This window comes from Cervus canadensis, chromosome 6, assembly GCF_019320065.1.
Source record: "Cervus canadensis isolate Bull #8, Minnesota chromosome 6, ASM1932006v1, whole genome shotgun sequence".
Lineage (NCBI taxonomy): Eukaryota > Metazoa > Chordata > Mammalia > Artiodactyla > Cervidae > Cervus > Cervus canadensis.
Window position 1 is genome coordinate 18,651,039 of NC_057391.1, and position 18,339 is coordinate 18,669,377.

The following is an 18,339-nucleotide window of genomic DNA, read 5'->3' on the forward strand; positions in this document are numbered from 1 at the left end:
GTTCTAGAGGAGTTGATGGCTCATCAGTTACCAGGGTAATCAGCAGAGGGACAGAACCCTCACTGCCTCTTTGATAAGCAGAGAGTTCTTTTCTAAAGCTAGAACATCATTGAACATCATTAGCTGGGGCCTGGGCCATACCTGTAGGAAGGTCAGTCATGTGAGTAAGGTATAGGTGAAGCAGGCACTGGTTATGCAAGGGATGTACAGATAAGAAGAGAACAGCCGTCTTGGGTGGCCTGACTATACAGTGTTCCAACAGGACGTGTTACTGTACAACCAAAACTGTTATCAAGACACAGACTATTGCCATCACTGCAGAAAGTTCCCTTCCCAGGAAATCCTCTCCTTACTGCCCCAGAGCCATCTACTCTTCTGGTGTTTTCACACTGCCTTATTTTTGCTTCTTCTAAAGTGTCATATAAATGTAATCAAGTCATGTGTAGTTGTTACATAAGGATTCTTTCACAAAGTATAACATTTTCAGTTCAGCCATGGTGTTGCATATATTAGCAGTCTATTCCTTTATATCGCTGAGTAGTATTTCTGAGTGTATTATAGTAGATCTTCTCTCAAAGTGGTTGTACCAATTTACCTATCTACCAACAATGTATTTTTGGTACCTTTCTACCAACAATGTAGAAAGTTTGTTGGTACCAATGTAACTTTCTCCCAACAATGTTCCCTTTCTCCGCGTCTGGCTGGCATTTGGTGTTGTCAGTCTCTTTAATTGCAGTCATCCTGGTGAGTATGTAGTAGTATCTCTCCGTGGCTTTAATTTGCATTTCCCTGGTGATTAATAATGTTGAATACTTTATGAATGAATAGGTCATTTCTGTATCTTTTTGAGGTTATTTTCTAGATTTTCTAAACTTAGATTTCCTTATAAAGAGACTGTTAGGCAATTGTCTGTTTATTGGTTCCTGAAAGAAATGGCCAATAGAAAAATTAAAATATTAATATAATTTCAGGCCTTTGGTTTTCATGTCTTTAGAAATAATTGAATCTTAATTCTCCATCACTTCTACTTTTATTATTTTGGGATTTGAAATTTTTCTCAGGATACCTATTTGAATTTCTCCTGAAGAAGCAAAGGAGTAATGTTAAATGTGCTATGAAATGTCAGTAATTTACAAATTGATTCCAAATATGTTTGCCTCCATATATTGTTCTTTGATAATATCTGTACCTGGAATAAATTAGTCTTCATCTTATTGCTGTACAAGTATTTTTAAAATCTGATCATAAAATCTGGTCATTGCATTGGCAGTGGTAAGACACGTTTTTGCCAAAGACCCTGGGATTTTATTTTTGGCATTTTATGCTTGTAGGTAAATTATTTAGGATTCATTGGCCGTGAGGTCCAGTCAAAGAGAGCTAGAGAATCTAGATCAAATCACTGGTGTGTTAAAATGAGAAGATAATATGTAAGCATACTATCACATTAGCTGCAGTTGTCATCCTCAGCCCTTTTTAGTGGAAGCATGATAATTGATTTTCAGTGGTGTGTAGCAGAATTATATTTTACATATATATGCTTTACATTTTGAGACTTTAAAGAGATTTAATAAAGTACGCGTTACAATACTTGACTCATAGCTGACACTCAACAGATTTTAATTCCCTTTTCTCTTGTAAAACCCTTAAGAGATATTGTTACTAATCTACTGATTGATAAAGCTTCTGAAAGCCCCCAAAGTATATTTTCCTCTTAAACCTTTTTCTTAGTATGCTGAAAATAGTTGGCCAATCAATGCATTTTTTAAAATTGGAATAGTGTGGACAGTGGAATTATGAGCCATTTTTATTTGCCAAGAAATTTTATTATAGTAGAATATTCTCAGGTAACTTTTATTTTCTTCACAAAGCATAATCTGTATACTTTATCCTGTTCATGTTATATGGATCTACCTGGAAAGTTCTTTAAATTATCTTTTGAATTAACAAAGAAGCTGTTTTCACATATATATTTCTTATATCTTTTTAAGGAAAAATAATTCCCTAAGATCACAAAACACATTTGAAGGCAAAACTCAGAACTTGTGATTGCTAGTATAGTACTCTTTAATCAGTGTTTACCCGTTCATTAGGGTCTTTATTTTCTCTCAGTGGTTTAAAAACATTTTTAACTACTATAAATAGTAAGAAATACAGTTTACTCTATAACCTAATATACATATATATGTCTGTCTTTGAAATAAGTTTTACAAAGCAATATCTACCCATACTTTGTAAGATAAACATTGTTTTTTAATCCACCCCATCTTGTCTTTTCCTATTCCATGTTTTAAAAAATTGATTTCATGAAACATTGATAGGTCAGCTGACAAAGGGTTGGGAGTAGTCTGCTCTGATGGAGTATCTAATCACTGATATTGTTGAGAATTGCTGGTACATACTGATGTTTTTTTCATCAGTGTGTAACTTATTTGGTTATCTTTTTATGGTGATTTCTAAGACTACTATTGCTAGAGTTAAAGATATTAATGTTTAAATTTTGAAGTTATTGTTTTTACCTTCTGTGGACAATGTACTTCTTCAGTGCCTGCATCAGAATTGGCTGTGCCCACTGGACTGCCCTTGGTATACCTGTGGGGGAACAGTTTGGAAAAGAAGAATTCTGCTTTGTACTGAACTGCTGGAGCATGTATTGAGCAGCACATTCAGAGACTTATTAAACTTCTACTCAGAGCTAACATGCTCATTTTCAGCTGTTATGTGGAATTTTCAAACATGCATACTTTAATTTGCATTTGGAAAAAGTATATAGAGATTTTTCTCTGCTAGGCCAATTTGGAGAATTTTCATGAGTGGTAAGGAGTGAAAAATAAATATGCCAGTAACAGTTTGATAAATAAAGATTATGTTTAAGAACAAGCTTTTCATCTTTGGAGATGAGGAATTAGTTCAGAAGAAGCTTGATTATTTAATCATTTTGATTGAATTATAGTTCAGGGAACTATATTCATTCAAGGTTTTCATAATGAGATTACAAAAATATTTCTCTAGACTGTAAATTGATACTGCAAAAATAATTGTATTGCTTTTTTGCATTATAAGAATACTTGATATTTTATATTCCCTCCACAAAAGCAAGAGGAATCTGGAAAGAAGAAAAATTAAAGTCACCTCTAGTCTCATCACCCACAAATATCATTGCTGTTAACCTTTTAGTTTATATATTTCAAGCTATTTCGTGAACAAATTCATGAGTCTTTTAAATGAAGTGATGCTATTTACTCTAGTTTTGTTTCTGTGTCTTCACTGGGTATCGTGCTCATATCTTGGTATCCCTCCTACCTGCCCACCACACTCCTTATCTCCAGGTAGCCACTGCTGTGCATTCTGTCACTGTAGGTTAGTTTGCATTTTCTGGAATTTTATATACATGCAGTTACACAAGTGTTATATGTGTTCTTTTTTTGGTCTTCATTCAACCTATGTGAGACTCACACACTATTGCATGCAGTTCCTTTTTTTTTTTTTTTTTTGCTGAGTAGTATTCTAGTGTATAAATATATCACAGTTGTTCCTTTACCTTTGATGGACGTTTTGGTTGTTTCCAAATTTTGTCTACTTAAAGCTGCTATGAACATTCTTGTAATTTATCGTTTAATTTTAAGGTGTATTTTATCATACAGAAAATTTTCATTTCTGTGTATCAACTATGTTGAGATTTTTCCTCTTGGAATTAGATCTTGCTTAGGCTGCAGATTTCCCCCTCTCCTCAACTGAAAATATTGTTTCCCGTGTTCTTCTAATACTTCTGTAGTTTATTTTTACTTTTTAATCTTTGGTTCATCCAGAGTTTTTTAAATATATAGTAACAAGTAGAGATCAAACTCTGTATTTTCCCAAGTGGATTGTTGCCCCAACACTATTCTTGCCCTACAGTTATTTGAAATATCATCACTGGGGCTTCCCTGGTTGTTTAGTGGTTAAGGCTCCATGCTTCCACTACAGTGGGCACAGCTTCGATCCCTATTCAGGGAACTAAGATCTGCATGCAGTGTGGTATGGCCAAAATAAATAAATAACAAATTTTTAAAAAAGAAATATCACCCCTATATAATCTGAATTTCTAAAATTATATAGGTCTTATTTCTAGACTCTGTTTTGTCAATTTGTCTATTCCTACATCAATATGGTACTGTTTGAGTTAGTTTTGATATTTTTTAAGAATTCCTCATTGTTTTTAATAAAGAATTTGGTCAGAAAATTTTTGAATTGAACTATAGTTGATTTATGTTAGTTTCAGGTATACAACAAGGTGATTCAGTTATATATATATTTTCAGATTATTTTCCATTATAAGTTACAAGATATTGAATATAGTCTCCTGTGCTACCCAGTAAATCCTTGTTGTTTATCTGTTTTGCATGCAGTAGTTTCTGTCTGTTAATCCCAAACTTCTAATTTATCCCTCCCCTCCCTTTCCCCTTTGGTAACTATAAGTTTGCTTTCTATGTCTATGAGTCTGTTTCTGTTATATATATAGCCTCCCACATTTTAAACAATAGACTGGGAAATCAGCTTGTCAAATTCTCTCTAAAATTTTCTTGGAATAGTAAATGGCATTTCATTGAATTTATAGATTGACTTAAAAAAATTTTTACAAAATCAAATCTGGCCAGCCAGGTGTATGTATGTCTCTCCACTTTTATTATTTTTAGCTAAATGTTTTAAATAGGTGATACATGCCCAAGAAAAAAAAAATATATATATATATATAATGAAATATAACTCTGTGTCCCAACCACCTCCACAGAAGCAACCACTGCCATTAATTTCCTTTATATCCTTCTAGAGATATTCTGCTGTCCATGGGGTCACAAAGAGTCAGACACGACTGAGTGAACTGACAGAGATATTCTATGCCCAGTCAAGCAAAAATTTTATGTGCAAAAATCACGTTAGGTGTAATCAGCGATCAGAGATGATTGTCACTTCAAGCAGATTCAGCTTTTGTGGGGCTTGGAGTGAAAATTATTTTGGAAGCCTTGTGTAAGAAAATTAATAGTTATTTACAATGAGAAGATTAGAACAAATTATAGTTTTTTTTTAAAAAAAAAAAAAAACCTAAATGCTGTAAACCACACAAAATTCCAGAAAAATAACATTTCTTTTTGACTTTTACACTTATGTCATATTTATTTTGGCTGCGTTTTATTTGATTGTCTCATCTTAGGACAGTGATTTTTTTTTTTTAAGGTCATTTTCTATGAAAATAGAAAATTAAGTTGGGCCTTTTTGCTCCAGTGTTTAAGATGTGTGACATGAATATGACTCTGAACCTTTATGTCCCTGTGTTGGGTCATGTTAGTATAGTGGGTAGAAGGAATATTCTGGAATCCATTCTATACTGAGACAACTTACGTTTACATGGATGTTTTGGCAAATCACATAAATATATCATCCCACTAAACCAGCCAAAGGTGTATGTAGTTCAGTTTCCTCTTGGCTTCCCTTGAGTTCAAAGGTGCCATCAGCCACTCCACCATTACGCAACATGTTTATTGTTCAGTCGCTCAGTAGTGTTCAGCTCTTTGCGACCCCATGGACTGCAGCACGCCAGGCTTCCCTGTCCTTCACTATCTCCTGGAGCTTGCTCAAACTCATGTCCTTTGAGTCGGGATGCCATCCAGCCATCTCATCCTCTGTCATCCCCTTCTCTTTCCGCTTTCAATCTTTCCCAGCATCAGGGTCTTTTCCGAGGAGTCATCTCTTCATATCAGGTGGCCAAAGTATTAGAGCATCAGCATCAGTCCTTCCAATGAATATTCAGGGTTGATTTCTCTTAGGATTAACTGGTTTGATCTCCTTGCTGTCCAAGGCACTCTCAAGAGTCTTCTCCAACACCACAGTTCAAAAGCATCAATTCTTCGGCACTCAGCTTTCTTTGCGGTCCAGCTCTCACATCCATACATGACTACTGGAAAAACCATAGCTTTGACTTTATGGACCTTTGTCAGCAAAGTAATAATGTCTCAGCTTTTTAACATGCTGTCTAGGTTGGTCATAGCTTTTCTTCCAAGGAGCAAGCGTCTTTTAATTTCATGGCTGCAGTCAACATCTGCAGTGATTTTGGAGCCCAAGAAAATAAAGTCTGTCACTGTTTCCATTGTTTACCCAACTATTTGCTATGAAGTGATGGGACCAGATGCCATGATCTTAGTTTTTTGAATGTTGAGTTTTAAGCCAGCTTTTTCATTCTCCTCTTTCCACCTTCATCAAAAGGCTTTTTAGTTCCTCTTCATTTCTGCCATAAGGGTGGTGTCATCTGCATACCTGAGGTTATTGATATTTCTCCCGGCAGTCTTGATTCTAGCTCGTTGTACATCCAGCCCAGCATTTCAGATGATGTACTCTGCATATAGCTTAAATAAACAAGGTGACAATATACAGCCTTGGTACTCCTTTCCCAATTTGGAACCAGTCTGTTGTTCCATGTCCGATTCTAACTGTTGCTGCTTGACCTGCATTCAGGAGTCACAGGAGGCAGATCAGGTGGTCTGGTATTCCCATCTCTTTAAGAATTTTCCACAGTTTGTTGTGATCCATACAGTCAAAGGCTCTAACATAGTCAGTGATGCAGAAGTAGATGTTTTTCTGGAATTCTTTCGCTTTTTGATGACCCATTGGATGTTGGCGATTTGATCTCTGGTCCTAAATCCAGCTTGAACATCTCGAGGTTCTCGGTTCATGTACTGCTGAAGCCTGGCTTGGAGAATTTGATCTCTGGCTCTAAATCCAGCTTGAACATCTCGAGGTTCTCGGTTCATGTACTGTTGAAGCCTGGCTTGGAGAATTTGATCTCTGGCTCTAAATCCAGCTTGAACATCTCGAGGTTCTCGGTTCATGTACTGCTGAAGCCTGGCTTGGAGAATCTTGAGCATTAGTTTGCTAGCATGTGAAATGCCTGCATTTGCACATTAGTTTAAACATTCTTTGCCATTGCCCTTCTTTGGCACTGGAATGAAAACTGACCTTTTTCAGTCCTGTGGTGACTACTGAGTTTTCCAAACTTGCTGGCATATTGAGTGCAGCACTTTCACAGCATCATCATTTAGGATTTGAAATAGCTCGGCTGTAATTCCATCACCTCCACTAACTTTGTTCGTAGTGATGCTTCCTAAGGCCCACTTGACTCGCATTCCAAGATGTCTGGCTCTAGGTGAGTGATCACACCATCTTGGTTATCTGGGTCATGAAGATCTTTTTTGTGTAGTTCTTCTCTGTATTCTTGCCACCTCTTCTTGGTATCTTCTGCTTCTGATAGGTCCATACCATTTCATTGGTGTCTTAATGGTTTGTACTTAAAATAGCTTACTAGTTAATGGTTCTAATCTCTTACTGCTAAAAACAGCAAGCAGAGACTACCCTCATGTCTATGTAAATATGTGAGTCTGTCTGTTAGGTGTATCTCCCAAGGTGAAATGCTGGATTTTAAAGAGTATAAGCAGCTTAGGTTTTGCTTTACTATACTTTCTATCTATGCTTTCTGTCAGTTTGTATTAATTCCAAGATATATGAGAATGTCTATTTCTTCTACGCTTATCAATCTAAGAGGTAAAAAATAGTATCTTGACATTTTTATACAAATGAGGTTTAACATCTTTTCATATATTTAGAAATTGGGTATTTCTTTATTGTACAGTCCATTCATATCCTTTTCTCATTTTTTAACAAGACTGAGAGCTTTTTACTTTATTAGAACTTTTATATATTAAAGAAATTAGACCTTTGTGTGCCCTTTCCCCCATCTTTTAATTTATGATAGTTATTAATGATACACAATTTTATGTAGCACAGTATGTCTGCCTTTTATGGTTTCTTGGTTTGTGTCATACTTTGTCCTCCTTCCAAGATTATTTTTAAAAATCTCATGTTTTCTTTCTAGTCTGTTTATGGGTCTGTTTATTTTTAACCATTAAATCTTAGATACGGGCTTTATTTTGGTATAAGGAATAAGGCCTGAACCCAGTGTTATTCTTTTCTGAATAGCTACGCCATTTCTAGGGTTATTTACTGAGTTAGGCATCTTTTCCTCCTGATTTAATGTGTCACTTTTAACATGAGAATTTCATATATACCTGGGTCTTTTTTTGTGGCTCCATTCATTTACACTTTCATGTCCTTTAGTAAAATTTTATAGTTATCTTCTTAAAGGTTTTTTACTTTCCTCATTAGGTGCATACCATTTAATTGTTTTTGTCGTTATTGTGAATTATATTTTTAAACTTATACATACATGTTATTGTATATGAGTGACAGAAAAGTATGTTAAGTATTTATACTGCTAGGTTAAAAATTTATATTTAGTTCTAATAGCTTTTCAGTTTACTGTTTTGGCTTTTATTTTTCCTTTTTAAATTTTATAAGAAATACAAGACCACTATTAAAGAATCAAACCATGTTAACAAAATAAATCTTCATTGCCCCATCCTCATTTCCACCTCTTTCCTCAGAAGTAACCTCTATCATCAATTTAGTGTATATACTTCTAAAATGTCTTTAAAAAGCATTTAAATGTACGTCTAGAAGTATATATTTTTTCTTAATAAATAGGACCATCCCATCCATCTGTGTTGCTCTACAAACTGCTTTTTGACATTGCTTTTAACAGTCTTAAGATCACTCCTTGTTTGTACATGTCAGACTGCACCGTGTTTAAATGCTCAAAGCAGTGCTTATTTATTAAACTTTTAACATACAGTAAAATGTTAGAGATTTTGTGCAAATGCTGATAGTGAATCAGAGGGTGTAGGGTGGAGGACACAAATCCTGTGTTTCTGACAAGCTCCCAGATGATGCCAGTGCTGTTGTTGGTCTTACATTTTGGATGGCAAGGCTATAGCATATCCTTCAGCTAGGTGTACCATAGTCTAATTAATATCCAGTTGATTCAATCATTGAAGTTTCCCCTTGACTACAAATAGTGTAACAATGCACACTGGAATTTTTCCATGAAAGGTTACTTGAATTTTCTAGTAGTCATTGCCATGGTGTACTTGTTGGGGGGAACAGATTTCTCCAACCTCACCCACATATCTATATTTTTCTTTTTTTAATTGTACTAACTAGGACCTCTGGTAGAATGTTAAATAGTCTTACTGATAATGGTTCTTTGATGGGAACATAAAACTTGTATAGCCTGTGGTAATATTTGTAAAATTTTAAAATATGAAATCACTTTGACTAGCTATTCCTGCTAAGATTCTGTCCTCCTGACGATCTTACACATGTGTACAAAGATCTGTATACAGAGGTGCATATTATCTGTAATGACAAATACCACAAAAAAGACAAATATCATATGAGTCCACTTATATGAGGTACTTAGAGTAGTCAGATATGCAGATGACACCACCCTTATGGCAGAAAGTGAAGATGAACTAAAAAGCCTCTTGATGAAAGGAGAGTGAAAGAGTTGGCTTAAAGCTCAGCATTCAGAAAACTAGGATCATGGCATCTGGTCCCATCACTTCATGGGAAGTAGATGGGGAGACAGTGGAAACAGTGTCAGACTTTATTTTTTGGGGCTCCAAAACCACTGCAGATGGTGACTGCAACCATGAAATTAAAAGACGTTTACTCCTTGGAAGGAAAGCTATGACCAACCTAGATAGCATATTGAAAAACAGAGACATTACTTTACCAACAAAGGTCCGTCTGGTCAAGGCTATGGTTTTTCCAGTGGTCATGTATGGATGTGAGAGTTGGATATAAAGAAAGCTGAGCACAGAAGAATTGATGCTTTTGAACTGTGGTGTTGGAGAAGACTCTTGAGAGTCCCTTGGACTGCAAGGAGATCCAACCAGTCCATCCTAAAGGAGATCAGTCCTGGGTGTTCATTGGAAGGACTGATGATGAAGCTGAAACTCCAGTACTTTGGCCACCTGATGCGAAGAGTTGACTCATTGGAAAAGACCCTGATGCTGGGAAAGATTGAAGGCAGGAGGAGAAGGGGACGACAGAGGATGAGATGGTTGGATGGCATCACTGACTCGATGAACATGGGTTTGAGTAAACTCCGGGAGTTGGTGATGGACAGGGAGGCCTGGCATGCTGCGATTCATGGGGTCGCAAAGAGTCGGACACGACTGAGCGACTGAACTGAACTGAACTGAGAGTAGTCAAATCATAGAGATGGGAATTAGAATGGTGATTGCCAGGGACTTGTGGGAGGCTGCAGAGTGGGGTGTTACTGTTTAATAGGTATAGAGTTTTCAGTTTTACACAATGAAGAATTCTGGAGATGGATTGTGGTAATGGTTGCCCCAACTTCTGAATGTGCTTAATACCACTGAGTTGTGCAGTTAAAAATGATTAGGATAGTAAATTTAATATTTTGCTTATTTTACCACATTTTAAAAAATTTGAGCGGGAAAGTATATGGTAACAAGTCACGCTGCTTGTTTCCCTAGTTTCCCAGTTACCCTCCTATGAGATAACCACTGGACCAGTTTTATGTGTATCCTTCTATGCGTCACTGGTAGTTACATCTCTTCCCTTTGAATTCACATCTGTATAACACTCGGTCTTTTTCTCTTAAAATGTCATACCTTTTTCTTAACAGTTTGTTAAACACGTCTTTATTATCTCACTCACAGCATGCAGTGAAATGTCTTTGTAGCTTAGTAGTTGCTCATTTAAATACCTGTTTAATAATTGAGCAAATGAATGTTGTGGTCCTGGAGGGCACAAGAATTGGGGAGTTCTCTGTGTATATAGAAAGGTGGTGATGTGTACAATGTTCTCCTTTAGTGACCTCTCATGCAGGGTTCTCACACCTTAGCATGGTAGAATAATCCCGGAAAACTTGTTAAGATGATGATTCTGTGGCTGTTTGGAATTCTCAAGCATGTGTGGTGAAACCCAACAACCAACATTTTTCTAAGAATCTTTGCATTTCTCTGCACATAGTCGGTGATTCTCTCTTGGAGAAACATTGTCCTGAGTCATTTGTACACTCCTACAGTGCTAAAAGGAGAGAGCTTACAGATTGAGTTTAGCTATTTTGGGAGCATGTCTAATGTATGTATATGTGAAAATAATCAACCTTGAGGCCTCCATATCTTCTTTGTGTAGACATGGCACACCATTAATGTTCCTCATAATAATAGAGGGATATCATTCAAAGAATGCCTGTTCAGTCTTGTCAGGGAAGAGGAACCTATATTTAATTAAGATTTTTTGTGAATTCTTCACACACAAAAAATCATGTTTATAGATGTTTGTCCAATTTAAGAGCTTTAAGAAACCTAAGACCCCAAGTTCAAGAAACATTGCACTAGGATTAAATTCTACAATTACATAAGCCAGCTTATAAACATAAATGTGAGTGCTGAAGTTATACGATTATTAAGATTTTATATCATCATAAACATTTAAAATCACATTTTAAAACATATGCAGAAAATTCACAGCAAAGAATAGATTTATTAATTTCTATTGGAGAAGCAGTGGTATAAAACGTTAAATCCTTGAGAAACTTGAGAATGCTTGAAAAATTCTTGTTCCCAACATGTAATTTTCTGATAGTGCTGACTAATGGAATTTTTAGAATTCAGGTAACCATTGATGTCAACAACTATTGAACAACAGCATTGAACACCTGTTATGGTTTAGGCCACTGAGGTTTCAGTAGTAAATAGAGCAGTGATGGCCTAGGAATGGGGAAGAAAGGGCGGGGAATGGGATGCTGAGGATCAGGAAAAGCTTCTTTTAAGGGATTGTTTTTAAAGATCTGAAGGATGAGTACCTGTTAGCTAAGTTGAGAGGTGGGGTTAAGAAAATGCAATGCACCTGGACGTGGAGATGCAGGGAGAGGATAGAAATGTAATTTCAAGGTCGTGTGGCAACTCTGTCTTAATGTTGCTTCGTAACTGGTTTCACCTGTTACACCTGGAGATTAAGGGAAGCATTTACCTTCCTTGGAACAAGAAACTTTCTCAAGAAGTGTTAAGGGTTCTAATATATTTTTGTTTCATTAGATGAGCCAGTACTGATAGCATATTTATGATTAGACTGTCAGACAACATCCATGAAGGGATTTCAGGCTGTTAAAAATGCTTGGGCTTTATTTGTTGGGTTTTCTTTAAGGGCTTACATGTAATTTTGTGAATTATTGAAAAGAAACTTAAAAACAGCAAGTGTGCAGTTTAACATGAAATGGGCAAAATTGCTTTGTTTCTCTGAAGTGCTTTTTTAAGAATTTCAATGCTTAAACTTTTAAAATCAAACAATAGAAACTCCAACATTTCAGAGCTAATGTAAACGAAAACTGTTATATCCTAAATAGCAGCATAATCAAGTAACCTTGAAACATTGGTGTTGGCCCTGTGTTGTTTTCTGTTTGAATTGAGTGGCAGTTTCCAGCATTATATAGCATTGATGTGATTCACTGATGTTTCCAGTAAGGGAATTTTGCAAGTATAATATGTTTTAGTATTAGGTTCTACTTGTGCATTTAGCAATTAAAATTATTCTTGTAATGATGATGGCATTAGAAGGGATTGGGAACTGTCAAAGAGAATTGGAAGGTTAATTATCTCTTTGGTAACGAAATGCATAATCTTCCATTACGATGCTTATTTTCTTATGGTAATTGACTCATTTGCTCTCTGGTTATCAATTTAACTTCCCGACCACAAACATCTGCTCTTACATTGTGTTTAATTGGGGTGAATTCTATCTACGAAGAAGTTAAGATCCAGAGAACATTTTAAAGGTATTATTTTATGATTTATGAGAGGGGAAAGTAAATGATGAATGAAACATTGTTTGTGATGACTTTTTCTAATAGTCTTTGAAAGTCTGCTTACTAAAAATTCATACTAAAATTATATTAATTGGATTTTCTTTTGAAGAGAATATTGCTATTTTACAGAATTATGTACTCTGCCTTAAGGGGAGTCTCAGTCCTTTAGACTTAAGGAATATGTCAATTCCTCAGAAACAAGGTACCATAGGGGTTAAGATTGAAGGCTTCGAAGGTAGAAAAAATCATTTTGTGTGTAATTATTTAATCCAAAGAAGAGGAATGGGTACAAATTGTATGTGACTATTTGCTTATAATTTTTTAAGTGGAAGGGTAAATCATTTTTAAAGATGTTAATGGTTACCTATAGGTAAAGAGAGGGAAAGGGTAGAGAAAACAGGGTGGAAGCAAGACCTGTTGGACTATACCTTTTTTTTTTTCATATTTAAAATTGCCAGAAAGGAGAAGCAAAATGAAAATGACTCTAAAGGTGTAACTACTTGATAGTATTGTCACACAGAAAGTTAAAATTCCAAATGAAAGTAACTATTTCAAATAAATGTAACATAGTAATTGGACAATAAACACCAAGTAGAATAATCACAAGGACAAAACTCCAAAAATCCTCAACTTTTTTCTCTTGGTGGAAATGTTGGTCTACTGAGTCTACTGGGTGTAAGATAAAGCATATAAGGAATTAAGTTGGCATCACTGAGAACAGAAATTTTTTGCATGAGAGAAAGGAAATAGAGATGAAAAATGAATAGGTTCCAGTTAAAACCTATAGTCCCAAACTTAATTGGAAATACTAAAATGAAATCATAATTTTATATTTAAAAAGTACAGATTTTAATCTGTACAAATCAGGCCCAAAATCAGTGACCAGAAGATACTAAAGACCACTTGGGTCATGTCAAAAAGGACTCAGGAAATTCCAGTGGATCTAGGCTTCTTTTGGTCAAAGATGAGGTAGTATGAAAATGAAAAGAGGGTTAACTTTAGTGGATTGAAACAAACCAAATATATTTTAATCCATGAACTCAAAAAAGCCTTCATTGATCACATCTGGGATGTGATATTAGAGAACCAGATCATTGTTTTGAAAACTGGTAAGCACAGAAAAAGAATCAAGCATTATCCTGTTCTTTCTATAAGAGTTATACTTAAGGGTAACCAAATAATTGATGAGGAGAATCATAGAAAGGAAGATTCAGCATTGTAAAGGTGTTAAGTTGGTGCAAATTCAGCCCAATCTCATTGTAGAAGGAATGATAGAATGAGTTATACTGTTTTGCAACTCCTTTTGTGATTATCAAAGACTTTTAACATCACTAGAGACACAGTCACACATGAACCCTCCTGATGGAAGGACAGGGCACTGCCTGTGAAATGGTCTCTTACAAAGAAGAGTGGATTTGGAACTGAGAGACCATGAATTGATAACTGACATTATGTGAAAAGCTCTTATGAATAGATAAGAAAACTGTGAATACTGTGACTGAAAAAATAGCAGAGTGTGTGTATAGATAATTCACAGAAGGATAAATACAGGTGACTAACCAATGTTTAGAGGTCAACCCTAAATATTCACTGAAAGAACTGATGCTGAAGCTGAATTTTGGTCATCTGATGCAAACAGTTGGTCATCTGATGCGAGACGTTGGCTTAAAACTCAGCATTCAAAAAACCAAGATCATGACATCCAGTCCCATCACTTCATGGCCAGTAGATGGGGAAACAATGGAAACAGTGACAGAATTTATTTTTTGGGCTCCAAAATCACTGCAGATGGTGACTGCAGCCATGAAATTAAAAGACGCTTGCTCCTAGAAGAAAAGCTATGACCAACCTAGACAGCATGTTAAAAATCAGAGACATTACTTTGCCAACAAAGGTCTGTCTAGTCAAAGCTGTGGTTTTTCCAGCAGTCACATATGGATGTGAGAGTTGGACTATAAAGAAAGCTGAATGCCAAAGAATTAATGCTTTTGAACTGTGGTGTTGGATAAGACTCTTGAGAGTCCCTTGGACTGCAAGGAGATCAAACCAGTCAATCGTAAAGGAAATCATTCCTGAATATTCATTGGAAGGACTGATGTTGAAGCTGAAACTCCAATACTTTGGCCACCTGATGTGAAGAACTGACTCCTTGGAAAAGACCTGATGCTGGGAAAGATTGAAGGCAGGAGGAGAAGGGGATGACAGAAGATAAGATGGTTGGATGGCATCACCGACTTGATGGACATGAGTTTGAGCAAGCTCCAGAAGTTGGTGTTGGACGGGTAAGCCTGGTGTGCTGCTGTCCATGGGGTCGCAAAAGTCGGACACGACTGAGCAACTGAACTGATGCGAACAAACGACTCATTGAAAAAGTCCCTGATGCTGGGAATTATTGAGGGCAGAAAGAGAAGAAGGTGTCAGAGGATGAGATGGCTGGAGAGCATCACCGATGTAATGAAAATGAACTTGGGCAAACTCCGTGAGGTGCTGAGGGACAGGGAGGCATGGCGTGCTGAAGTCCCTGGAGTCACAAAGAGTCAGACACAACTGGACGACTGAACAACGACAGTAACCAATGTTTGAAAAGAGTTAAATTCACTATTGATAGGTTTCCCTGACTTCATGTAGTTGTGCAGACTTTATTTTCTTAATTGCATTACTGTGTTACTTCTTAATATTATACATTCTTATCCTCCTTGGCTTCTCCTGCTTACCTGGGATTCTGCCTGCTCTCTATGCTCTTACTCTTCATTTACTCAAATTATAAAGCTAGTCTGGACTTCTTCCCAGGAACTGCCCCATCTAGTCAGTGCAGTAGGTTAGAAAAATGAAAAAAGAGGAAAGAAGATCAGAAAGAAAGAAATAAAACTGCCTCTATTCACAGGCAGCATGGCCTAGGTAGATAATCCCAGAATTGTCTATAAAAAGCTGCTGAAACTAATGAATATGTTAGGCATAACCATGGGATAAAAGGTCAATATGCATAAGCCAATTTCATCTCTCAATACTAAATCAACAATTATAAACTAAAAAAAAAAAAAAAAAGGAAGTACGTGCCACTTACAGTAGCATCAAAGTTTTTGAAATACTTAGGGATACACATAACAAAGTGTAAACAAAATTTGCATATTGAAATATATAAAATGTTGATGAGAGAAGCCAAAGATCTAAATATTGGAGTGAGAAACCATGCTCATAGAAAGAAACACTCAGCATTGTTAAGGTGTTAAATTGCTGCAGATTCACCCCAATCACAATCAGAATTCCAGCAGACTGAGCACGTTTTAGCCCAGCTGTTTTTGTTTTTTTTTTTTTTTTAAATGCTGCTGTTGTCGTTATTTGATATAGGGAATTCCTTGTCATTTGGAACTTCAAACAGAAGTTTGTAAGTTCCACTTGTCATGTATGTTGTAGAAACAGGAAATTATGGCATTATGTAGGAAGCTGGACTAGAGGATCTACTTTTACCCTTTAAATTCAAAATCTTACCTGAATCTTGTTATTTTAAAGTCAGTAATTTACAACTTTGGGTTAAGGGGAAAGGGAGATACTGGAATTATCAAGCTTTTCCCAATATATCTAATCTAACTCATCCCCAAAGATTCTGTCTCTGCCTCCCACCCTTAAAAATCATTTCATGTAATTAAGAGTGTTACTAATGGAAGTGTGTATGTTTCAGTGAGTGAACTATTTAAAGCCTCTAATGTGACATTAGAGAAAAACACCTACTTCTGCTTTATTGACTACACCAAAGCCTTTGACTGTGTGGATCACAACAAACTGTGGAAAATTCTTAAAGAGATGGGAATACCAGCCCACCTTACCTGCTTCCTAAGAAATCTGTATGCAGATCAAGAAGCAACAGTTAGAACCAGACATAGAATAGCAGACTGGCTCCAAATTGGGAAATGAGTATGTCAAGGCTGTATATTGTCACCCTGCTTATTTAACTTATATGCAGAGTATATCATGCAAAATGCCAGGCTGGATGAAGCACAAGCTGGAATCAAGATTGCCGGGCGAAATATCAATATCCTCAGATACGCAGATGATAACACCCTTATGGCAGAAAGTGAAGAAGAACTAAAGAGCCTCTTGATGAAAGTGAAAGAGGAGAGTGAAAAATCTGGGTAAAAGTCAGCATTCAGAAACTAAGATCATGGCATCTGGTTCCATCACTTCATGGCAAATAGATGAGGAAACAGTGAGAGACTTTATTTTTTGGGCTCCCAAATCACTGCAGATGGTGACTGCAGCCATGAAATTAAAAGACGCTTGCTTCTTGGAAGAAAAGCTTTTACCAACTGAGACAGCATATTAAAAAGCAGAGACATTACTTTGCCAACAAAGGTTCATCTAGTCAAAGCTGTGGTTTTTCCAGCAGTCACATATGGATGTGAGAGTTGGACTATAAAGAAAGCTGAATGCCAAAGAATTAATGCTTTTGAACTGTGGTGTTGGATAAGACTCTTGAGAGTCCCTTGGACTGCAAGGAGATCAAACCAGTCAATCGTAAAGGAAATCATTCCTGAATATTCATTGGAAGGACTGATGTTGAAGCTGAAACTCCAATACTTTGGCCACCTGATGTGAAGAACTGACTCCTTGGAAAAGACCTGATGCTGGGAAAGATTGAGGGCAGGAGGAGAAGGGGATGACAGAGGATGAGATGGTTGGATGGCATTACCGACTCGATGGAAATGAGTTTGAGTAAGCTCTGGGAATTGTTGATGGACAGGGAGGCCTGGCATACTGCAGTCCATGGGGTCACAAAGAGTTGGACATGACTGAGTGACTGAACTGAATGTGACATTTGTATTTCTTTGGAGGATGGGTTACTCATCAATCTGACTGAAAAGGAAGATAATGTCAGTCTTATCAACTCTTTTTGAATCGTAATCATGGCTCTTCCAAAATGGTTTAAATCTTAGGGAAATAGACTTTCATATTCATTTTTAAAGACGGCTTAGAACTTTCCAATTTTTCAGTACCGTCAACTTAGTAAATATTTCTCAACAGAGAAACTCAGAATTATCATTATAATTACTCTGCCAGTTAAGTAGACTAGAATATCAGTTTTTAAAGATATGTTCCTAACATATGTTCCTAACATACCTTTAAAAATATGTTACGTTTTCCTAAAAAAAAAAGTGAGTCTCAAATAAAAACTTTATGAATTCTGTGACTTTTTAATTGCTTGAAATATAAATAGCTATTTTTACTTTTATTAATATCTTAATTTCCTTTCTATTTTAAAGCCCAACCTGAATTCCTGAAGCAGCCTACCAATATATATGCTCATGAATCTATGGATATAGTGTTTGAATGTGAAGTCACTGGAAAGCCAACTCCTACCGTGAAGTGGGTCAAGAATGGGGATATGGTCATCCCAAGTGATTACTTTAAGATTGTAGTAAGTATCTTTCAAAGAAACTTAGCTCTGAAACCTTTAGGTCTCTTTAAATGTAGTCACCAAGAGATCTGTTATCCATAGTACATGAACTGGTGTATTACAATGAAGATAGAAAAATTCACTTAGAATACTGTTATTTCATTGGCTGATGAGATAAAGCTAG

The 18,339-nt window shown here is 36.2% G+C and overlaps 1 protein-coding gene across 4 annotated transcripts in view; it reads left to right on the forward strand.

Annotated features, from left to right (window-relative positions):
• The window catches only part of NEO1 (neogenin 1), a 218,571-nt gene that overhangs the window by 103,154 nt on the left and 97,078 nt on the right, over positions 1-18,339 (forward strand). For all 4 annotated transcript variants that reach the window (XM_043471016.1, XM_043471017.1, XM_043471014.1 and 1 more), the window contains exon 6: positions 18,022-18,176. In XM_043471016.1, coding sequence (XP_043326951.1) covers positions 18,022-18,176 — 155 coding nt within the window. The remainder of the gene's footprint in view (positions 1-18,021; positions 18,177-18,339) is intronic.